This window comes from Saccoglossus kowalevskii, chromosome 13 (genome assembly GCF_978046115.1).
Source record: "Saccoglossus kowalevskii chromosome 13, keSacKowa6.1, whole genome shotgun sequence".
Lineage (NCBI taxonomy): Eukaryota > Metazoa > Hemichordata > Enteropneusta > Harrimaniidae > Saccoglossus > Saccoglossus kowalevskii.
Window position 1 is genome coordinate 7,534,295 of NC_140653.1, and position 25,627 is coordinate 7,559,921.

General features: G+C 35.2%; 1 protein-coding gene across 1 annotated transcript; it reads left to right on the top strand.

Annotated features, from left to right (window-relative positions):
- The first annotated feature begins 785 nt into the window (after positions 1-785).
- LOC100371577 (pentatricopeptide repeat-containing protein 2, mitochondrial-like) lies at positions 786-24,678 on the top strand. The gene is made up of 11 exons (XM_002736704.4): positions 786-878; positions 11,558-11,650; positions 14,245-14,374; positions 15,432-15,549; positions 16,845-16,923; positions 17,112-17,203; positions 17,951-18,064; positions 18,226-18,300; positions 18,822-18,935; positions 21,845-21,901; positions 23,458-24,678. The coding sequence occupies exons 1-11, from the start codon at positions 800-802 to the stop codon at positions 23,620-23,622; spliced, it is 1,116 nt and encodes a 371-aa protein (XP_002736750.4). The 5' UTR covers positions 786-799; the 3' UTR covers positions 23,623-24,678.
- The last annotated feature ends 949 nt before the right edge of the window (positions 24,679-25,627 follow it).

Consider the following 25,627-nt stretch of genomic DNA (forward strand, 5'->3'; position numbering starts at 1 on the left):
CGCCCTGTTCGATATGGGACTCATAACGAGATACAACGCGTGTACAATACATTGTTTATTTACATGAAATTCGAACACGCGCTGCGCGACGACCACCGCGCTTTAATCAGTTTAATATTCACTTGCATATTAAATAGTAGTACTGCACTTGCAAAAACACAATTTATAAAACCTAATTGTGAATCCGTATTTCATATATATCCTTTAGTTTGTTATATTTGTAATTTGAAACTTTTTTTGTCTTTTTTGATCTGTATCAGTACCATACAGCACCCACTGATGGTGCAGTTGTGTAATGAAGTTATTATTAGTAGTATTATTTATACATATTTTTATGTCTGATACATCATTCTGTTTTGCATGCAAATGTGTGTGGGAGGGCTGCATTTATGAAAATTTTATTTTTTTATATCTGAATCTGGATGTCAATCCTTTTGAGAAGTCAAATGTACACATTTCAGCCATCAGAGAGCAGCTTGTTTGTTCACAGTTTTTGTTGACGTATCAAATTCTCTCCATTATATCACACTTTGACCAATCCGCCTCATTGTCGTAAAACTGTGGCCTTTTTGCGGCACTTGATGGTTACGGCAACAAATGTAGAGGGAAAACCATCGCTAGCGAGAATGTAAAATCTATAAATGTAGCAATATCCAAATATCACTATACACTATCAATAGTCAAAATATAAATTTATATGTTATAGTACTGACGTAGAATGGGCTGTGTGAGTCTCAGTAAACCGAGCTACGAACACACGGTCTGAAAAAAATATGAATACTTTTAAATTCATTTAAACATGGCTGCCCTCATGGCTCGTCGGTGTGCTGGACCACTTTCTAGCAATTGGCGGCGTGTTTTCCAACCTAATGTTATCAGTAAGTGCCTCTTTGTTATAGTTCCGTAAATATCGGTCTAAGAATTGCGATCCGTTGAATCTTGCATGGCCTTGTCACATTCGCCAAAGTTGTTTTGTCGGCAGAATTGTGTTGAAGCCTGACATGCGTGCAGTGGTGGTGGGTGGTGGTGGTGGTGAAGGGGTTAGATCATATTACGGACAGTCGATCGCCCAAACCATTGCCCATTAGGTCGCCTGATCAACACAGAAAGAAATATGTGGGTCAGGGTAATATAGAACATGTAAAGCTGTTAATCGAAGAGCTAAATTCATTCCAGTCAAAGTTGTACTTAATGACTGGAATCACTTGAGCCAGAATACTTTATCTGCTATTACCGTAAATGTAACAACCTTTATTGATATCGTATCCCTTCTGGGATCTAGATTAGAATACAATAAGGATATAAGGAACAATAAAATACATAAGTATATTTTTTGGTGTTATTTTGAGGCAGCTGGTAAATTGCTTTTCATGAAATTCTCTCGGCAGAGCTCCAGAAGGAGTACCTACACTTTATGCAAATTTTTTAAAATTATGCTAATTTATTCATGACGTAGCAGTTTCTGTGCTCATGAATATTCATTAATTTGTGGCTCAATACATTTTAAAAGGGGCGATATATTATTTTTGGGGGAAGAGTTAGAAAGGGGGATTAGCAATCCTTAGGGGGTCAATACAAAAGAAGGGACCCATTTGGAGAGCAGCCATGCTCCTCGTGTCTGTTGTTGCACGTGACCTACAGCTGTCAACTGTGTTCGTTCTTCGACTGGCTTCCATGTGGGGTAGTATTCTTGTGTTCTGTTTTCCTGACTTGAGTTTTTGAATCCGCTGTTTATGTTTTTAACGTCTTTCATGTCTTTTGTAGGAGTGTCCAATCCGTGATTCGAACTTGCGATCTTTGAGTTCCCAGCGCACTGTCTTGTCCACTGTACCACGAGTGTCTTCACACAGGAGTTAGGATTTAAGTCCTACTCATAGGAGCACTGTCTTCACTAGCATTCAAAAATCTAACTAAACATACTGGATTTGAACCAGCGATCGCTCACATTGCTGACATAGTACAAATCAACTGAGCTATGTGGGTGGTCATGCAAATTAAATAATTTGTAGTCATATTTAGCTTTATTGCCAAATGGTGTTTGCGAGAAAAAGATGGGCAGGCAAGGGAATTGAACCCAGGTCCTCCTGATCACTATGTACAGAACTGACCCACAAGACCACAATGGATTAACTGGATGTGTTTGCATTTGATAAGACTATATAGTGTGTATATATATAGAAATACAACATATTTCTATTATTGAGTTACAATTGTCCAAAAAATTGCCAATTTTGTGTTTTTACTTGTGTAAACTATATGCATGCCATAACCCGTTAGTGTACATCTTGCCAATTGGGTGTTTGCCATTTGCGTTGCCCATACCTGACCCGACCCTAACCCTAATGCCAAGACACGTTCCTGTTTATAATTGCTCAATAATGATACTCTGTTGTGCACTGTCTGCGGGTACTGTAAAATGACTAATTTTCATTGGGTTTAATTTTCACTGATTTACCATTTCAGGCATATTAAGTGGGTTTTAAATTCACGGTTTCGTCATTTAGATAATGTGTTCTATGCTAAATTGTACATATTCACTGTGTTTTAATTTAGCGCATTTTCCAGTCAGTGAAATAAGCTAAATTAAAACCCAGTGAATAATTACCCCATTTACAGTAAGTTGCATTGATGTCAACTGATTAAACAAGTCGCATTTAAGTAATTTCCACTATTAACAAGTGGTTAAATTGTGACAATAAATGTGTGGACAAATATTTGAGATTAATTTTGGTGTAGACAACTCTCGTTTAATTATTTTACACCATTACAAGTTGTTAAATTGAGAGAATAAATGTCTCAACAAATATTAAATACTTAGTTTGATGTAAACAACTCACGTTTGATTAATTCCCACAATTACAGGTTGTTAAATTGAAAGAATAAATGTGCGGACAAATATTTTAGACTTATTTTGGTGTAGACAGCTCTCGTTTAATTATTTTACACAATTCCAAGTTGTTAAATTGAGAGAATAAATGTATGGACAAATATTTTAGACTTATTTTGGTGTAGACAGCTCTCGTTTAATTATTTTACACCATTACAAGTTGTTAAATTGAGAGAATAAATGTCTCAACAAATATTAAATACTTAGTTTGATGTAAACAACTCACGTTTGATTAATTCCCACAATTACAGGTTGTTAAATTGAAAGAATAAATGTGCGGACAAATATTTTAGACTTATTTTGGTGTAGACAGCTCTCGTTTAATTATTTTACACAATTCCAAGTTGTTAAATTGAGAGAATAAATTTATGGACAAATATTTTAGACTTATTTTGGTGTAGACAGCTCTCGTTTAATTATTTTACACCATTACAAGTTGTTAAATTGAGAGAATAAGTGTGCGGACAAATATTTTAGACTTATTTTGGTGTAGACAGCTCTCGTTTGATTAATTCCCACAATTACAAGTTGTTAAATTGAGAGAATAAATGTACGGACAAATATTTTAGACTTATTTTGGTGTAGACAGCTATCGTTTAATTATTTTACACCATTACAAGTTGTTAAATTGAGAGAATAAATGTGCGGACAAATATTTTAGACTTATTTTGGTGTAGACAACTCTCGTTTAATTATTTTACACCATTACAAGTTGTTAACGTGAGAGAATAAATGTATGGGCAAATATTTTAGACTTATTTTGGTGAAGACAGCTCTCGTTTAATTATTTTACACCATTACAAGTTGTTAAATTGAGAGAATAAATGTGCGGACAAATATTTTAGACTTATTTTGGTGTAGACAACTCTCGTTTAATTATTTTACACCATTACAAGTTGTTAAATTGAGAGAAGAAATGTATGGACAAGTATTTGAAACTTATTTTGGTGTAGACAACTCTCATTTGATTAATTCCAACAATTACAAGTTCTTAAATTGACAGAATGAATGTATGGACAAATATTGACCATTATATTTGTGAGTAAAAACCTGTTGTTTAATTAATTTCCACCTCTACAAGGTTGAGAGAATAAATGTGTCGACAAATATTTGATACTTATTTAGGTGTAAGAACTCTTGTTTGACCAACTTCCACCATTGCAAGTTGTTAAAATAATGAAATAAATATACTGGTATCATTGGATATTTGATTTAATTGTGAAACTTTCTAACAAATTGTTAACTGCTGGCTTCGAACCCTCAATCAACAATTCCGCAGACACGGTATAAATTCCACAACACCACAGAAGATATTCGTCTGTTGTCTGAATTGTTTTCGTAATATAGGGAACGCCATCGACACTTTAACAAAACTTACCTTGACTTAGGTCTTGTTTATCTCTTGTCACAATCTGGAAACTGTTGAACAAATTGCGCGTCGTCCAGTTTAAGACGTTAGTTATTTTATTATTTATTCATTCAGTTTTGTATGGTGGAGTTTTGTGAGGTTTATTATTTTTTTGCGACGTTCTTTGTTTACTTGTTTACGGTTTGAGAGATTTCAGTTTATTTGATTTACGTTTTTACGGTAGCTCTGAGCGGGACTCGAACCCACTGTCTTTTCAAGCTAATTTTGTTTTATTTTGATGGCACGCTTGTGTACCACGCCACGATGTTGGTCGTTAAGTGGTGTTCATTTTTCTAACTACTCCAGTGTTCCGATGAGTTGAACGGAAAAGCCAAAACGATTGCTGGTTTCTGATTGCTTCGGTTCTGGTGAGTGTGTATCTAGTGTGATTCGAACCCATGTCGTTTGTATTGGGCGTTTTTTTATTTTCCATGTTAGCTACGCCGTAATATGCAACCACTTCCCCGTTTTATTGTGATTTTGAGTGTTTAATGATGTCTTCCTCACCCGTCACGCCATGACCCAGTTTCAACCACACGGCCATTTTGCAACACAGTTCGTGACCTTCGGCGTCACCCGACTGACTATACGAGCGTTCTGTTCAACTGTTAAGCTAGGATTTATTACCGTTATTATCATTATATTGTCACGTGATTTGTTTTACCTTATGTGTAATGTCTTAAGTATCTTTATTGTAATTTGTATATACCAATTCGTATATACCGAGGAAACGACCCCGATTGAAGGTCATGTATTTTATGACGTCACCAATTCGTGTGTAGGTACTGCTTCTAGATCTGTGCCATTCTCTCTTTTATTGAAACAGTCGCTGATAAACTTGGCAATTGCTTGGACGGTTTCAGAATTTTTGTTATTGAGAAGTGCTTTCAGATTACCGGATAAGTTTACGTTTTCAAACAAAGCATCTCTTTCAAATTTGTACAGGTTACAATTGAAGAGGAAGTGTTCTTCATCTTCAATTTCATTGGAGTCACAGACAGGGCATGTTCTATTTGAGACATCTATGTTGTGATATCGCCCAACTTCAATCTGAAGTATGTGGGCACTTATCCTGAGTTTAGTCATAGAAGATCTGTGGATGGGTTTTTTAATAATTTCAAGATATTTTTCAAGTGCAAAATCAGTTTTCAGCTGTCTGTAGGTACGAAGTTTATTTTTGTGATTAGTGCCTTTATTGTCATTATGCATTGTTTCTGTGCAGTGTTTCCCAAACATATTTTTTAGTTTTTTTGTAGCTAATGGGATAATACAGTTTTTTTCGCAAACATCACTAATTTCTAAAAGGTTCAGTAATTTTTTTATGCCTGTGGTCCAATTACTGACGATTTCTTTGTCCAAATTGGTGCCAAGTTTGTAGGCCTCAGAGATCAGAGTGTTTTCATCCATATGTTTTATTTTCAGCCAGTAATTAATCATACGTTTGATGCTTGAGATGATAAGTGGATATCTTCCCAGTTCAAGTAAACATGCCAAGTTTGTGGCTTTACAGTTTACTTGTAGTAGGTACTTACACATTTTGTGATGTAATTTTTCCATAGGCAAGGATTGTTTAAACAAGTCTGTTGAGTGCATATTAATAATATCGCTTGCCCAGATTTCACTACAGTAGAGTAAAATTGGTTTAACCATAGCATCAAACAATTTCAGATGTGTTTTGATTGGGATATTTGGGTCTGCATAGAGTAATTGTTTTAGTTTATAAAGTGCCTTCATTGCTCTGTGACTAAGGTCTTCTTGAGCCCTGTTCAGTTTACCAGTAGCATTGATTTTAACACCAAGGTAGGAGTATGATGAGACGTTTTCCAATTTTTGGCTATAAATTTGAAATCTGAACTTACTAAGTATTTTACCTTGCTTGTTAAAAATGATAATTTTTGATTTTGACACATTGATATCTAGTTTCCATTGTTTGCAGTATGTTTCCACTGTGCGTATTGCATTTTGCAGACCATTTTTAGATTGTGATAGAAGGAGGAGGTCATCCGCATACATCAAACATGACAAATGATTGTTTAAAAGTAAAGGAGGTTCATTATTGGATGATTCTATCTGGCATTTGATATCATTAATGAAAAGATTGAAAAGGAGTGGGCTTAAACCATCTCCCTGTCTGATACCCCTTTGAACTGGAAAGCTAGCAGTCAAACCACCTTTTAGTTTAACACAGCCAGTGGCATTCTGATAAATAGATTTAATTATGTTGTGAAATTTTCCTGAGATTTTGTTTTTGTGAAGTTTATATAAAAGACCGAGGTGCCAAATGGAATCAAACGCCTTCTTAAAGTCGATGAAACATGCAAATAAATAGTTTCCTTTATTAAGATATTTTGTTATTAGCTGTTTGAGAACAAAGATATGGTCCGCTGTGCTGAATTTTGGAAGAAAACCAATTTGCTCTTTAATTATGATATTATTGCTTTTTACATGTTTGGTCAACCTTTGTTTCAATACGGCTGTGAAGAGCTTGCTAAGACTGTTTAAGAGAGTTATCCCTCTGTAGTTGCCTGGATCAGATTTTTCCCCTTTTTTAAATATTGGAGTGATAATGCCCAAATTCCAAGAGCTAAGTGGCCACTCGTTAGGATGAGATTGAACATTTTTTGTAGAGGTTTGATGAGCACATTTCTCCCTGTTTTAATCATCTCATTTCTAATATTATCAATGCCTGGAGATTTTTTATTTTTCAAGTTGCTAATTGCAGTTTGTATTTCTAACTGTGAAATATTTTGGTCTAGCTCAGTAGTAGGTTTAATTTCATTTTCAAGCTTAGCAATCTCTTCGTTTAAAGTGCTTTCATCAGTATTATTTATTGCATTTAATTGTCTGAAATGTTCATACCATTTTTGGTCTTCAATGTTTTCACTGTCATTATTAATTTGACCATTTCTAAGCTCCTTGATCAAATTCCAATATTCCTTTGGAGAAGAATTACCCATCTCTTCAAGTTTATTTAGTATATTTTTTTTATAGTTTCTTTTCGTTCTCTTAACCATTTGTTTGTATTTCCTTTTCAGACTATAGCAGTTGTTTCTCAAATCATTATTGTATGGGTCAGAACTTAATTTCCTGGATATTTTCTGGACATCTTTTTTAAGATTGCCAAGATCATTGGAGTACCATTTTGGTTTAATTTTTTGATGTTTTTTGTTTTTTCTAATAAAGTTTTTTTTAAGACTTTTACCAGCTGCCTCATGGTAAATATTTGAGAGTAAATGTTCTGCTTCATCAACTGCCTGTTGTGTGTCATCAAAGTTTGCATTGGAGAAATTATTGATTAGCTTATAAATCTCTTTGCTGTGTAAAGCATCATTATAAAGAAGCTTAGAATTATCATGCCAAGAATAAAAGTATTTCGGGCCATGAATTGTAGTATAATTATTTTGATTAGTTTTAGCAGTTTCACAATTTGTTACAGCATTTGTTTGAAGGAGAAAAGACATTTGACAGTGATCCGAAAGTGTCAAATTAAGTGGATGTATTTGAAAAAAGGAAATGTGTTTAAATAAGTTGCTACTAACAATACTATAATCTACAATACTACGTCCTTTGCTTTGATAGCAGGTAAATTTGCCAGTGAGGTCGCCTATGCACCTTCCATTTAGTATAATTAGGTCTGCACCAATACACAGTTCTATCAGTTGGTTACCATACTAGTTTTTAACTGTTAGATCTTGTGTTGTTCTTTCTCTTTATGGGTTTTTAGTATTTCCAGACTGCTGGTAAATAGGGTTGTCGAAAGATGCCACATCTTTTTCATTTTTTATACGTGCATTAAAGTCTCCCGTAAGCATTACTGAGCCAAATTGAGAATATCTTGTGATATCATTTTCCAGTAGTTCAAATAGGTTAGAATTTTTCCAACGAAAAATGCTGGATGACTGAGGACTCAAGTATAATGCACACAGAAATATATCTTCATCTAGTTGAAAGAATTCTTTATCTAGGCGAGCCCAGATAAAGTCATCACTGCTTCTTGCCATTTGTTTTACACCCTGTTTATACAAGTTTTTAAAATACATAACAATCCCACCAGAGTTAGTACGAGCATTTTTATATTTTTCCCTCCTAAAGGAATGAAAGTGGCAATAGTTGGGGATTTTAATTTTTGAACCAAAATCAGTTTTGGTTTCAACTAAACTAACAAAATCAAAATCACTAATACTATTTAAAAAATCTACGTCATTAATTTTCTGGACTAGACTGCCATAAATATTCCAAGTTGAAAATTTTAAACTGGACTTCATTGTGGAATGGCAGATCAAAAAAAAACAAAAACACAGTAAGTAAGAGCTGATAAAGAGTGTATTACCCCGGGCACGCGCCCAGGGGCCTGAACATACAAAATCGTGAAAATTGGGGGTAGGCGCTTACCCGAGGACCACTCCAAAAAAGATTTAAAAAAGTTGTTTTTGTGATCGTATGATAAGGTCAAATAAAGGAATGCTTTCGTACACTTTGTACATGTACTTATTTCTTGATTTATGCGAGGTTTCAATAAACGTGAGCACTCGGTCAAAAACTGTGGGAACACTAAGACATAGGGTCGAATTTCAAGAATAAAACTTATTTTATGTCAGCGAATAAAGTTGTATTACTCACTTGTAATCCAAGATGGCGATGACCTCATTAGCATAATTTTGTTCACGCACGTATTGATACATCGCATCGTAATTACTGAAGAATAGCAGACAGGGTTATGAAACAAATAAACCTTTTATTACTGATGTGAAATGTTTACAAACTATTGTGAATACATGCTTAAATGGCGATACATAAAAAACAGACTGAAAATAAACTCTGGTCGACCTCATTAACATGATTTATTCACGCACCCACACACATGACAAAATTATGATGCAACAAGTTCCCATCGTCAGCATGCCTCATTATGGTTATCGTAATAGACTTGAGGTCAGCAAAATGTTTTTTCTTCAACGACAGAAAAATAATCCACATGACCGTAATGCCATAGCTGTGATGAAGGATGGAAAGAAAGTAGCAAGTTTACGACGTGATGTCTCAAAAGTGCTAGCTCCTGTTCACAGTCAGCTGGCACCGGTGTCGCTGGGTGTATATGATAAAGGCACAGTCAGCTGGCGCACACGTGTTTATTAAAATAAATACAATATTTACTAAATGGGGGCCGCCGTCTTGAATGACGCATAAAACTAAATAAGAGACAAGTTGTGAAACGCGTTTTTCAGATTCCCAGAAATCAAGACAAAAATACCAATCTTTCACAAAAATACGGTCCGTTTGAGTTATATTAAGCCAACCGATAACAAAATTCGGTCGAATTTGTGGTTTTTATGTGGAAAAATCCCTTGCATACAAACACCTAATTACGCGAAGAACCTAAAACACTAAGCCGGGGTATTTAAAACTAAAAATTGGCATTCCAGCTCAGCAGCCAATCAGCGACGGCTTAGATGACAATTTCGGTTTCAAATACCCCGGCTTAGTGTTCTAATTTCTTCGCGTAATTAGGTGTTTGTATGCAAGAGATTTTTCCACGCAAAAAACGCCGAATTCGGCCGAATTTTGTTATCGGTTGGCTTAATATAACCTCAATCAATGGATCGCAATTTTGTGAAAGATTGGTATTTTTGTCCAGATTTGTAGGAATCTGAAAAACGCGTTTCACAACTTGTCTCTTATTTAGTTTTATGCGTCATTCAAGATGGCGGCCCCCATATAGTAAATATCATATTTATTTTATTATCACGTGTGCGCCAGCTGACTGTGGATAAAGGGAAGTTGTGCAACCAAATTTGCCGAGTTCGCAGTTTTTCGCCAATAAAAAATAACTAAGGCAAAAACTCGCGGTTATTCAGCATTTTTGTAATAAAGACATTATTTTCTATCAATAATCCGCCCAAAACAGGAACATTTCTACTAATTCTTGTGTTTTTTTCGACGTTTTTTGAAAAACCTGCGATTAGGCTGCGAAAGTAGAACATTCCGGAGGGGGTGAAACGGAAGAGCCAAACTCAACGCATAAAAATAGAACGCGTATTTTGACTTCTACGTGGCCAACCAATGGCTGGACACGGATACGTTTGCGGTCGTTGCCAAAAAGCCCCGCGCCCATCGCCTGGCGATGCTACGTTTTGAAACCAAAGCTAAGTGCTTCAAACCACTCACCAAGGTATGGATTATTGCATAATTGGATTCATCGTGAATGAAGAGAAAGCAGAACGTGTGCGCCACATGCTGCGTGGTTCATCTCACGTCGTTAAGTTTTAATGAGTTTTTACATAAAAACACAAACAAAACGGCCCTTTTCAGGGCTACCACACACTCCCAAAAGAGAACTACCGTAACAAACACACTATTTAAATAAATCAAGCGCGTTCGTTTTTGACAAATAATACTTTATTGTTGACCCCGTTCTTGGCTAAAAATCACCCTCGGCGTTTAACCAAGGATGTCCCCAACATGTAACTTTTGTGAAAACAGGGGGGTGGGCGCTTGCCCAGGGAAGGGTGCGTGCCCGGGGTAATACGGTAGTAATAAATAGATTCAAAGTTGGTCTCAAACGTGACTGGGCTGCAGACCCAAACAAGCACATGTATCATTATGACTTTTCATATTATCTGTTACAAATAATAGCAACTTCCTGTAATTCTGTTTGCAAATACATGAGAAGCATTTCATGTGATGTACTGAAGAGTCTGTGCCAGTCTAAACACATTTTTTGAGGGATTATTGTCTGGAAATTACATGTATTATTATTATTACTCTGGCCTTCCGGTTGATGACTGAAAATGAATTATCGAGCTACAAAAACAATATTTATATGTGAATCATTAAGATTCGTTAGAAATGAACACCCAATTCTTGAGTTATCTCCTGTAAATATTGGCCTTTGTATTTATAGGATGGCTGTGTTACTCGTGTTACCATAGTGTTTGAGTGAAATTTGAGATAGTTGTGTTTAGTTAGCTGAGGTTCATTGCCTATGTCAAGCCATATTTTTTCAATTACTTGTCGTTGGCTTGCCAGCATGGCATGATAGTGACTGACAAGAGAAAATGAAAGACAAAATACAGAAACAAAAGTGTTGATTTGTCCTAAAATGTTTTTTTCCAATGCAATCAGAATTTTGAAAGCCAAAAATTACAAAAGTCTTATAATTATGTGATTTTACAGTACTAACATATTTCTAAAGAAACATTTCACACCAAAATTGATGCTGATCATGATTCCATTAATGATTAACAATTATATTTCTTCAACAGATGTAAGGTATTTACTCCCTGCAGAAGTCACTAAATATGAACACTTCAAAACACAAAAGTACAGAACAGAAGAAAAACTATTTGGAGAAATAGGTAAGACATGTGACCTATTTATTGAAACATCATGTGAATACTTCTGAAAGCAGAAACTATAATTCAAGTTGCTTTTTGGAGTTAAAATACTAACATTAGTCTGAGACGAAAATGTGGCAGTTCATAGTGGACTGCATGCACCTTGTAATCATAGTTGGCTGTGTTCTTTTTGTTATCCGAAATGGCTGCATGCACCTTGTTCTCCAAGATGGTTGCATGTCCCTTTGTTATCCGAAATGGTTGCATGCACCTTGTTCTCCAAGATGGCTGCATGTCCCTTTGTTATCCAAGATGGTTGCATGCACCTTGTTCTCCAAGATGGTTGCATGTCCCTTTGTTATCCGAAATGGTTGCATGTCCCTTGTTCTCCAAGATGGTTGCATGTCCCTTTGTTATCCGAAATGGTTGCATGCACCTTGTTCTCCAAGATGGTTGCATGTCCCTTTGTTATCCGAAATGGTTGCATGTCCCTTGTTCTCCAAGATGGTTGCATGTCCCTTTGTTATCCGAAATGGCTGCATGCACCTTGTTCTCCAAGATGGTTGCATGTCCCTTTGTTATCCAAAATGGCTGCATGTACCTTGTTCTCCAAGATGGTTGCATGTCCCTTTGTTATCCGAAATGGCTGCATGCACCTTGTTCTCCAAGATAGTTGCATGTCCCTTTGTTATCCAAAATGGCTGCATGCACCTTGTTCTCCAAGATGGTTGCATGTCCCTTTGTTATCCAAAATGGCTGCATGCACCTTGTTCTCCAAGATGGTTGCATGTCCCTTTGTTATCCGAAATGGCTGCATGCACCTTGTTCTCCAAGATGGTTGCATGTCCCTTTGTTATCCGAAATGGCTACATGCACCTTGTTCTCCAAGATGGTTGCATGTCCCTTTGTTATCCGAAATGGCTGCATGCACCTTGTTCTCCAAGATGGCTGCATGTCCCTTTGTTATCCAAAATGGCTGCATGTCCCTTTGTTATCCAAAATGGCTGCATGCACCTTGTTCTCCAAGATGGTTGCATGTCCCTTTGTTATCCAAAATGGCTGCATGCACCTTGTTCTCCAAGATGGTTGCATGTCCCTTTGTTATCCGAAATGGCTGCATGCACCTTGTTCTCCAAGATGGTTGCATGTCCCTTTGTTATCCAAAATGGCTGCATGCCTCCTCGTTATCCAAGATGGCTGCATGTCTCCTTGTTATCCAAGATGGCTGCATGTCTCCTCGTTATCCAAGATGGCTGCATGTTTTCTTGTTATACAAGATGGCTGCATGTCTCCTCGTTATCCAAGATGGCTGCATGTCTCCTTGTTATCCAAGATGGCTGCATGTCTCCTCGTTATCCAAGATGGCTGCATGTTTTCTTGTTATACAAGATGCCTGCATGTCTCCTTGTTAGTCCCTGTTTGGACAAAATCTGAAAACGGGGACTTATAATTCGGTCTCTGTTTGGTTCATTATTTGTATGTGCCCAGTATTTTATGTGGGACATATGCACATGCAGTGGTTCAGCGATTCAATTCAAAATGGCCGATTGGCAGCCATCTTGTTTTTTGAAAATGTCGTATTTTTGACATGCTTTGTCAGTTTTCATTTAAATTTGGTACATAGATTATACACGTTAGGATACATGTCCACTGACCATCCTTGTATCCGTCTTTCCGTCCATCCGTCTGAGCGTCCAGAGTCATATTTCAGATTTCTTTTGATCAATTCTATTCATTCTTTGCATGTGCATAGAACTTTAGCGATTCGATTCAAAATGGCCAACTGGCAGCCATCTTGTTTTTTGAAAATGTTGTATTTTGGACATACTTTGGTACATAGATTATACATGTTAGGATACATGTCCATGACAATTTCTATCGCAATTGGATAAAAGATGGCCGACTGGCAGCCATCTTGTTTTTTTAAATGTGGTATCTTGGACATGCTTTGTCAGTTTTCATTCAAATTTGGCACGTACTTTATACATGTTAGGATACATGTCCGTGGCAATTTGTTTCAAAATCGGATCAAGGATGGCCGATTGACAGCCATCTGACTTTTTGGCACATACATCATACATGTCACTTTGTTTCATAATCAGATCAAAGATGGCCGAATAACGGCTGTTTTGTTTTTAGCCATAGTACTATATCTCTGTCACCCATGTATCATTTTTATTGATATTTAGCATGTCATAAATGGATACATGAACATGTCAATTCAATTTGCAATTTGATCAAATATGGCCGCCACGCGGCCATCTTGTTTGTTTGAAATGTAATAACTTGGACATGCTTTCACTTGTGATCTATTTTTTGGTCATCATGCAACATGTGTTCGAATTTGATGTGAATAAACAATCTGTTGTATACGCCATTTTGGACTCAAGTTTCAAGGACATGCTTGCGACAACCCCTCCACTTTAATATGACGAGCACAAAGAGAACTTTCAAAAATTTAACGGGGACTGTGTCTTTTTTAATGACTTGTCATCCAAGATTCCTGCATGTTCTTTCTGATACACTTCTTACCGATCATGAGCTCAATCCAACAACTCTGAGACATTCTCTCCCTTCTCTGCAGTTGTAATCTCATATTGATTCATTTTATTCAGATACTTTTCACAAAGCAATGGACAAAAAAGTGAAGAGAGACGACGTGATATTTACTGATGAGTTGAAAGTTATGCTTCATACGTGTAATAGTGCAGAAGATGCGGAATTAGCAATTCAAATAATGAAGATGTAAGTATTGCCAGCCATCCTCATGCTGCCATCTTGCTATTTATCTTGCTTGATATTATTAGGTGCCACTTTGATTGAACAAAACCTGGATGTGGTGGCATTGTAGTTATCATGCTGAATACTGCTCCCAACCTTTAATTATAATTATAGATTACTAAATCTGGATGTGAATGATGTAGTTGACAATGCATTGTTAGAAAAACCTATAAATTTTCTACTTTTTGAAAACTATCAGTCTGATTGGTTTGATACTTGGCATGTAGGGTACATTAAGTGGCTTCCTATAAATTTGTTTTGACAATAACTTTTTAGCAAATTTTTTTGTCATTTTTCATAAGAAAATGATATTATCAACTTTTCTTGAAACCAACAAAAGTGGCAGACATTTTTCTTTTGATACTTTCATGGTCTTTTGAGATTTGTAAAATTATTAATATTATTTTTAATTTTTTTACATGTAGTCTGGTAGGTTGATTTACAAAGCAATGATACTTGAAAAAAGCACAGGATACTCCAATAGTCAACTCAAATACAGGAGACATAATCTGCACAGTACCTGTACATGAGTTAGTTATTTTACTATTGTGGACAGCAGTGCCCACCTAAAGACTCAAACCTTGATTAAATTGTAAATGTAATTATTATACATCTGTAATTAAATGTAATTTTTACCGTCCATAAAATGCCATACAGACGTGTCCGAAAGTGTTACGTGCGCACTTGAATGTCTTCTTTAATTGGAAATTGTGCATCATATTTTAACACTTTCCTTTGTTTACTTCAAATAGAGCAGTGCTTCTATCACATGATAGAAATAGAATCCTGTCACTGAACACAAACATGCACACAGTGCGAAATACTATATGTTGTAATTTTGAACTGTTGAGACGTAGTTCAAAAATGGGGACTTATATTTTGTGCATGTATTCATGATTGACCTGGTTAGTTGAATAGAGTTCTGGTTGGTTGGGTGGATGGTTAATGTCCATCCAATGTAGAGGTTATGCCATTTACAGTGACTTTTATAACTAACAAACATATTTTCTTTTTCTGACAGGTATCACAGCAAAATCCGTAATGCTCCTTTTCAGCAGTTTCGCTTTGGTTCAATTGTTATGAGAATGTTTCATAATTTGCAACTATGTGATAAAATGTTAGATCTTCTAAAAGATAAGGTATTGCACTTTTCTTATTATGTACAATGTTCTTCTGGGTTGTAAACAAAATTTAATATTTGTAGAATAAGTTATAATGTATCATATCAACATAACAGTTATGTGCATGTATGTCTGGGTGTACAAATGTATGTCTGGGTGTACAAATGTATGTGTGGGTATACAAATGTATATCTGGGTGTACAAATGTATGTCTGGGTGTACAAATGTATGTCTGGGTATACAAATGTATGTCTGGGTGTACAAATGTATGTCTGGGTATACAAATGTATGTCTGGGTGTACAAATGTATGTCTGGGTGTACAAATGTATGTCTGGGTGTACAAATGTATGTCTGGGTATACAAATGTATGTCTGGGTGTACAATTGTATGTCTGGGTGTACAAATGTATGTCTGGGTGTACAAATGTATGTCTGGGTATACAAATGTATGTCTGGGTGTACAAATGTATGTCTGGGTATACAAATGTATGTCTGGGTGTACAAATGATCTGGGCATATAGGTATGCAGGGGTTCATTCAGACAGGAATAGGGGTGCAGCTCCCTCATACCTCAGACTTGTACCCTCTTACAGATATGCTCAACAGTTTATGTAGTCTTAGTTTCTGAGGTTTCAGGTCCTATAATTACTTTCTTTAGAAGTGTGCTCCTTCTTAAAATTTTGTTTGCAGAAAACCCCCTGGTATGTATGAATATATAGATATGGATGGTTATACATAGATGTATGTTGGTATTCAGTATATAGTTATGTCTCGATATACATATGTTTTGGTATATGAACACATACTGTGTGGTATGTCTGAGAATATGAGATACAATGAGAAAGATGTATGTTGGTATGCAGTATATAGTTATGTCTTGATATACATATGTTTTGGTATATGAACACATACTGTGTGGTATGTCTGAGAATATGAGATACAATGAGAAAGATGTATGTTGGTATGCAGTATATAGTTATGTCTTGATATACATATGTTTTGGTATATGAACACATACTGTGTGGTATGTCTGAGAATATGAGATACAATGAGAAAGATGTATGTTGGTATGCAGTATATAGTTATGTCTTGATATACATATGTTTTGGTATATGAACACATACTGTGTGGTATGTCTGAGAATATGAGATACAATGAGAAAGATGTATGTTGGTATGCAGTATATAGTTATGTCTCGATATACATATGTTTTGGTATATGCATACATACTGTGTGGTATGTCTGAGAATATGAGATACAATGTGAAATATGTAACAAACATAATGTCTATTTACTTAATTTTATGTCTGCAGGAACTCCAAGGATTTTTCAGTGATTCCACATCTTTCATTCTAGCCATGGATGCTTATTTTGAATCAGAACAATACAACAGTAAGTTTAATTATGTTAGGAACTGTCGATCATTAATGAGGGGAGGGGGGTCAGCAACAGTAAATTTGTCGTATTTATTCACGCCCATTATTGTACATACATAGTTATCAGTTTTGTGCTATGTACTGCATTGTTTATGAAAGAAAATCTGAGAAGAACCATACTCTCACTCACCACTCATTTTTCAGAGGTTTTAGAAGTTTATAAAGAAATGGAATTACAAAATATAATGAAACTGAAAGATGCTTACACATTGACGCTTGCTGCTTGTTATCGATTGGTATGTTCTCATGTCAATATTAATATTAAATCATCAGGACAAGTTTTCTGTTATATGTATGTATTATCTACCCTATCCTAAATGTGCTACATGGTGATTAATACTCCCCATTGGACGTGGTTCAAAACCAAGGACTTATGCTTTGGGTTCCCTCTGTCCATTTGTCCATCCATCTTTCCCGTTGTTTGTCATTTTTTCTCAGACATATGTTGACAGATTTTGTTAAAAGATGAGTCGTAATAGATTACATATGCATGTTATTTTTTTTTTCATTTGGTTGACCTTTAACTGGCTAGTGACCCATTTTGTTAAAAAACAAAAAACAAAAACAAAAATCAACATTTGGTCGTATTTCTCAGGCATTGGGGTATAGCAAAAAGTGATGTTTTGTGAAATGCGATAGAATGTAAGTAAATATTAGTTCAAGAATACATATATTTAGCTAAATATAAAATAATGTTAGTATCTGTACTTGAAAGTAAATATGTAAATAGATTTCTACTGTTTTTCATCATTGATGAAATTTTGATTTTGTTAAAGAATTTTCATTCAGTATCATATTTCCGACAAGCCGATAGAAAGTGTTCCTCATCTGATCCAGTATTTGGAACAGTAAATTTGATTGCCCTATCAAGCAGAAATCACAGCTGCCTATATTTTATTTAAATCTGCCCTGTATTGCTGGGACAGAATGTTTCGAAACCATCATTGCTTGATTATCATGCATGTGTAATTCATTAATTTCAGAATACAACAGAGTCATATGACTTGTCACAAACAATACTGGAAGAATGCCAGATAAGAGACAAAGGTATGACCAGATTGGGATACAACTTTGCCGCAGCACTAGCCATCAATCAAGTAAGATGGTTTTCAACATATTTAATTTAAATGCCTTGTTTTTGTTTAACTGACATATCTCGTGGTTTAACTGACATATCTCGTGGTTTAACTGACATATCTCGTGGTTTAACTGACATATCTTTTTGTTTAATTGACATATCTTTGTTATTTATTTGTAGAATAATGCCGAAAGAGCACTGACAATACTGTCTTTTGTACGGAATGCTGACCATGAAATCTGTCGAAGTTTACAGGTAATAAAAATAAGTATAATTTAAAAATAAATTCATTGATAAATTACTCATAAGAGTTTTATCTACAGTAAACCACTTTAATTTCAGAAAAAACAAATGAAAATCATAGAACAAATCACAAAAATTTCTAGCAGTGAAAATTGCTAATTGCATTGAACACCACATGTAAATGCAAATCATTGGACAAATGTTATCATGCATTACTGTTGAATCTTGTCACGACAGGTTCCCTTTTTCATCACAAATTCACAAAATAGTCCCGTTTATAGTCTGTTCTGTCCGTTAAAAGATTGGTACAAAAATAGCCATATTTTTTTAGTAAAAACTGAAAATTTACTTAAATTGTGTCTGTCGAATCCAAAATTATGGTTCATTTCCAGAAATATTGAAGAATATAAATAGAAAGTGCTAAAAAATTTGGGCAAGAAAGTCTGGTGGTGAAAAGGTTAATCTTATAGAAACATACTAGGTGATGTCAACTACTGAGTGAGAGCATGCAATACAATTTGTTTTACTTGCAGGTGATTGGATTAACAATGTTAGAAAGATACACTGAAGCCTTCCAGTCATTGCAGAGTATATACAACAGAGATGTTCCTGTTTTTGTGCAGAAATGGAAAATTTGTCAGGAGACTGTGAGTTGAATAGTAAACTTTAAAGTGGGGGAGTCACTGTGAGCATGCAGGATTACTGGGTTCTGATTGGCTGTGAGTTGAATTGTATACAATACATGCAGGATTACTGGGTTCTGATTGGCTGCAAGTTGAATGCACTGGGGAAGTCGCTCTGAGCTGTGACTTTAATTTAAAAAAAAATGTGTGCAGGTTTAATTTTTTTCTGATTGACTGTGACTTAAATTGTATACAATACATGCAGGGTTACTGGGTTCTGATTGGCTGTGAGTTGAATTGTATACAATGCATGCAGGGTTACTGGGTTCTGATTGGCTGTGAGTTGAATTGTATACAATGCATGCAGGGTTACTAGATTCTGATTGGCTATGACTTAAATTGTATACAATGCATGAAGAGTTACTGGGTTCTGATTGACTGTGACTTGAATTGTATACAATGCATGCAGGGTTACTGGGTTCTGATTTGCTATGACTTAAATTGTATACAATGCATGAAGGGTTACTGGGTTCTGATTGACTGTGACTTAAATTGTATACAATGCATGCAGGGTTACTGGATTCTGATTGGCTATGACTTAAATTGTATACAACGCATGCAGGGTTACTGGATTCTGATTGGCTATGACTTGAATTGTATACAATGCATGCAGGATTACTGGGTTCTGATTGGCTGCAAGTTGAATTTTAACAATGCATGCAGGGTTACTGGGTTCTGATTGGCTATGACTTGAATTGTATACAATTCATGCAGGGTTACTGGGTTCTGATTGGCTGCAAGTTGAATTTTAACAATGTATGCAGGGTTACTGGGTTCTGATTGGCTGCAAGTTGAATTTTAACAATGCATGCAAGGTTACTGGGTTCTGATTGGCTGCAAATTGAATTTTAACAATGCATGCAGGGTTACTGGGTTCTGATTGGCTGCAAATTGAATTTTAACAATGCATGCAGGATTACTAGGTTCTGATTGGCTGCAAATTGAATTTTAACAATGCATGCAGGGTTACTGGGTTCTGATTGGCTATGACTTGAATTGTATACGATGCATGCAGGGTTACTAGGTTCTGATTGGCTGCAAATTGAATTTTAACATTGCATGCAGGGTTACTGGGTTCTGATTGGCTGCAAGTTGAATTTTAACAATGCATGCAGGATTACTGGGTTCTGATTGGCTGCAAGTTGAATGCACTGGGGGAGTCACTGTGAGCGTGCAGGGTTAATGGGTTCTGATTGGCTGCAAGTTGAATGCCCTGAGGAAGTCGCTCTGAGCTGTGACTTTAATTTTTAAAAAAATGTGTGCAGGTTTAATTTTTACCTTGCCCGTACCATCAAAGATGGAAGGGAAAGGTATATTAAGGGAAAGATTTTGTCCGGCGTTGTCGTCGTCGTCGTTGTCGTCGTTAATAATTGTTATTGTGTGCATGATAACTTTACTAATTCTATTCCAAACTTCATCAAACTTGGTCACCTTGTTCATCAGTATAAAGTCTTCCCTGAGTTTGAACAACAGATGTCCTGTATGAAAATATCATGCAAAAATTGAGAAAAACTGATAAAATATTTCGACTGTTTCTACTTGACTGATCACTGGTGATACACATCAAAGGTCACTGATCTCAGTGGAAATATGCATTGTTGTATGTGTTCAATGAAGCAAATGATTTATCTTGTAATAATATCCTTGGTAATGTATCTCAGAATCCCTTACTGGGTTTCAAAACCAACTCATGGAGAGATTGCACAGTTTGATACACATTTGCAAACCTACCAATAAATCTTTACAGAAAACAAGATGTCAGAAAATCAATATAAGCACTGCTATGAACTGGGTGCCAAACTTTGATCAAGATCTGAAGCTAATAGAAAATCTGTTTAGTTCAAAGTTATCAAATCAAAAACAATACATAAAAAATACATATTAAAAAGCAAAACATTTCATCCACATTTTAAAAAGAAAATTGTTCTAAAATATATGTATTCTGTATTTGACAAACAGTTCGTTCGACAAATGAAAACTCACAGGAATATGTTTCAGCTATTAGAACAGAATGATAGAGTTTTTATAATACTAGTTTAAAAACTCACTTCAAACAAAGATTGCAGTGTTTGAAGATGTAGGTTCTCAGGAGGCAACAGTACTGTTGACTTCTCCCTCCACTGGACACCAACTAACTATTTAAAGCAGAGCTTGCAACATGATAGCTATTCATAAAGGGTGTTTTTTTTTTTACTTTTCATATAATACAGTAGTCACACAATGAGGCAGTTCATATTTGTCTCAGTGAATCATTAATTTTTGACAGACACCTGTACAAAATACTTGGACAAAAGCTAGCTAAGATTTTCTGTTATCTTGCATGTTTTATGAATCTATTCACGTCTAAATGCAGCACTTTTTTTTTGCAATGAGGCATTTGTTTTTATACTAAAATATCTGAATTACTTTGAATAAAGCTGGAAATTATGTCCCTTAAAATAATTAAACAAATAAGGCACCAATGTTTTTGTAAGATATTTACATCTTTAAAGGACATTCGGTAGACTGATTCCCCACTGTTAGTTCAACCCCAAAACTTTTTTGTATTCAAAATTAATTATGACAATGTATATTTATATTGAAACAAACTATGTTAAAGGGAATTATATTATATAACAAAGGGCAAGGTCCCCAGAGTTCAACTATGTTTTTTGATTGGCTGTGACTTAAATTGTATACAATGCATGCAGGGTTACTGGATTCTGATTGGCTATGATTTGAATTGTATACAATGCATGCAGGATTACTGGGTTCTGATTGGCTGCAAGTTGAATTTTAACAATACATGCAGGGTTACTGGGTTCTGATTGGCTGCAAGTTGAATGAACTGAAAATATACTATTATATTGATAATTTACATTGTTTGATTTTAGCTTGATGCATTGCGATCAAAAGTACAGGAAAATGACGAAATATCATCAGAGTTTGAGGTGAGTTTTCCATTTAATTCTTGTTTCTTCTACCATTCAGTTAACTTCATAAAATATATTCTACTATTTGTTTGGTTACTATGGTAGGCAAATATGCAAGAAATGCACATAAATGATTTGACATCTTGGAGTGTTTAAATAGTGATCAGCCAATACTAAAAATCGCTCCTATCTAAATTAAATAAATACAAAGCATTGTGGGAAGGCAAAGGGTGGTCATCACATGATATCACCTGTTTGTAGAGCCGGTTGATACAAGTGACATCATTGCTACTATTATCAATAAAATGATGTCAACTCATGACATCACAAGTATCAATCAACTCTAATATTAAGTGATATACACCTCTTATTCACTTAATTTAAATATATAGTAATTCCGATTCACAGCCTTAAACTTAAATATCTACCAACATTTTAGTTCTATATAATTCCCTCTTTCAAGAGAATTAAGATAAAAATAAAGCATGTCATAAAACCGGATGTTTATTAAATTGTTCCTTATTTACCTCACTATCAATACTGCACATTTCATCAAAATGTGAACTTGTATCTGGAACATTACTACTGTCATGTGGCAAAAAAAATAATGCTTTGAGATAATGCATAGATCATTAGATGAATTCAAAGAACTTTGATAATCCTGACATTGCCATGTTGTTGAAAGATCATTCTTGAGTTCAACGCAAACAACTACATATGGACGCCTTGCGTGACATTAATTGATTGAATAACTGCTTGACTCAATGTCATAGTTTAGTATGATGGATACCAATTATGTCTAATTGTATAATTTTGAAATTCTGATTAGATTTTAGGTTACTCAAACAATTAACTTTTATCATAAATTGTTGCTGGTTGATGGGAGAAACCAGACTTCCTGTTACTGTAAAATACTTTACTTTTGATGGAATTAATTTTCGCTGAAAAGACTTTTTGGGTGTTTTGTTTGGAATTTTTTTTCACTGATTTTTGATGAGTTGAATGTAAAATGTAGAAAAAAAGGTATATTCGCTGGGTTTTACTTTCACTAAATCACTCCTTCAGCGAAAATTAGCTGCAAGCGAAAATAAAGCATTTTACAGTATCTGAATGTTTGTGTTGACTGTAAATTGAATGTGACATTATCCATTTTGTTGGCATATTGCAAGGCATCCATCCTCAACTATGCCATGTAGGTGAATTTCTCAACCTTCCTATGTTGTATCACATTATTACAAATTCAGTTATCATTTTTTTTTATCTGAAAACTATGAATCAATTTTAATAAATACTATTTATTCAATTGAAATAATTTCTGCTTCAACTGTAAACTCCAGTCATAAACATAGAATGAATTTATTTATCTAATTGCTCAAAGTATCTTTTTAATTCATGCTCGAGAAAAGAGTAATTTACATATGCATGCTTGTTGTGCATTTGAAAGAACAGATCTTATTTTCTTTGTTCTTATTCTATGCAAATTAATACCAACAGTGTTGTTTTGAGTCAATAGATTTTTAATATCATAGATTTAATTAAATCAGCTGGTTTGTATTTGTTATGTTTGATTGCAGGAAATATACAGATGTCTTGAAACAGGGGAGCATATATGCACAGAGACAATAGAGAATTTATTGTGTGCAATACCCGTAGTGAAAATGAAGAAATTTAATTTCGACAATGGCTCAAATAGAAGGAAGTCATTTAAACGTGTCAGCCCTTCACTAATGGAAGAATAAAATACTTTATTAGACTTGAATTCTATTAGCTCTATACTGGTGGAAGAACAGACCACTTCATTCGACAAGAATTCCTATTAGCCCTATGGATTCTTCACACACTATTATTGTCATTCATCGAGACAATGATCAACGAGGACCTGTCGTTGTTCATATGAAAAATAGAACACTACTTGCAAAACTGGACTGTAATCTTATCTGCCATTCACTGTGTGCACAGATGACTGGGTACACCTATTAATATATTGTGCATATATTAAATGAAAAAGTTTAGTCTCTGTTTGAAAACCACCTTCCATTTTTTTTTTATATATTTATTGTGTAGCAAGGCTCCCAAGTCACACAGACTAATATTTCTTGTTCTAAGACTACCATTATTCCAAATTAGTAATTCAACTAGCCATTTTCAAAGAATTGATACTTCAACCTTGTTGATGTCATACACAAATTGACCAATATAGCAATATTCATTTGTATTCACCACTCTTAAGACTTCCCAATATTAAATTGGAACTACCTAGCATAAGCATATGACTACCGGCTTTCATAACTGGTAACCATACAGGTTTATAACCTGTTATATATCTCAGTGTCTGCTTGTTTATACAGGTGTGTACAAGTTATAACTAAACAATTCAAAACTCATCATTTAAAACTTGGTGTGTGTGTGTGATGGTCTTACAGTTCTAGTGGAAAAATGATGTAAATTGCATGCTCATTTGCATATTTTCCAGAGAATCATTCATCAAAACGGAGTGACGACTGAATGGCTGTTGATATGTTTGAGTCTCAATCAGTTTCAACATGAATTTTTACACCTCATTTTGGCATTGCGCATTTTCCCCATTTAATCATATTTTGACCACTCCAAAGGTGATGTAAAAACACAGTAAATGTGAAAAATAATTATAGAAACATCATCAATGTTCCTGGGAGTTTATGGGTCAATTCAACTCTACAATTGTATTTGACAGGATATTGTATTTTGAAAATAACGTGCGTGTCAATTTTAATTTCATTTCAAGTATAAAAGATAAAATTTGTTACTTCTATAAATGAGTTGCTTAAGTGATTTTATTTTTGTTGTTGAAATTGTCCTACATACATGCACATTTGAATATCTTGTATAGATCTCATTACTAGCATTTACTGCATCCTTTCACAAATTCTTTGTCAACTCGTGCTTCAATGTTGTGTTAAGCCTGTTGCATGCATAGTTATGGAGACTGTTTCAGTATTCAAATCTGGCTTAAAGTTGATTCATTTCTAAAAATTCTTCTTTACACAAGTTAACCTTTAAGTCAGATCAAGTCACTTACTTCATGCCTAGACACACTGTCTCCACTACTTTTACAACACCTTGAGGGACTGTGTTCTGCCACACTCTGTCTACTATTGTGTGGTGCAGCAGAAGGGGTCTTTCACAGCCACTCGAATGTAGAATATGGGGACAAAATACCATTCTGCCTTCTACTGTGAGTGATCACTGGGGATTATTTTCAATAAGGCAAAATCTGCCTCGCCTTGGGATGAATATAGATACACTCCAATGATTGACCCCCTCTGGACAAATGCCATGAAAAAATCAGGCAATGTGTGACCCATCCTGCTGTACAGTCAACAACACTCCCAACTTATGGGTACAGTTAACATGTTTTGACTGTAAGTGGGTCTGGTGCCTCAAACAACATCTCGTGCCAGATCTGTTCAGTTATTCAGACATAGAAATTGTCCCTGAAAAATCTGGACTTGTATGTTAGACTGTTCAGCAAACCCCGCTGTGGTGGACCATCCTCAAACATCCTACTTCACGTGACTTTCTCAATTTTGACAAACTCTTTGGAAATGTGGTGGAGGAATTCGTTTCATTAACACAGAACCCATTCTTTCTGTGCCCCATTTGGTAAATTTCCACATAGCTAACACAGATCTGAAAGCGCCCTCTATATCAAAGCTGCTATAAACACTACAGTTGGTCATTCTGGGTAGGAGCTTTGCCAAGATT

Excerpts from the sequence above, each read along its gene's own strand:
- LOC100371577 (XM_002736704.4), top strand. The coding sequence starts at position 800 with ATGGCTGCCCTCATGGCTCGTCGGTGTGCTGGACCACTTTCTAGCAAT. Across the intron at positions 11,651-14,244 it reads AAAACTATTTGGAGAAATAG|ATACTTTTCACAAAGCAATG; the intron begins GTAAGACATGTG and ends CATTTTATTCAG. Across the intron at positions 17,204-17,950 it reads TTGCTGCTTGTTATCGATTG|AATACAACAGAGTCATATGA; the intron begins GTATGTTCTCAT and ends CATTAATTTCAG.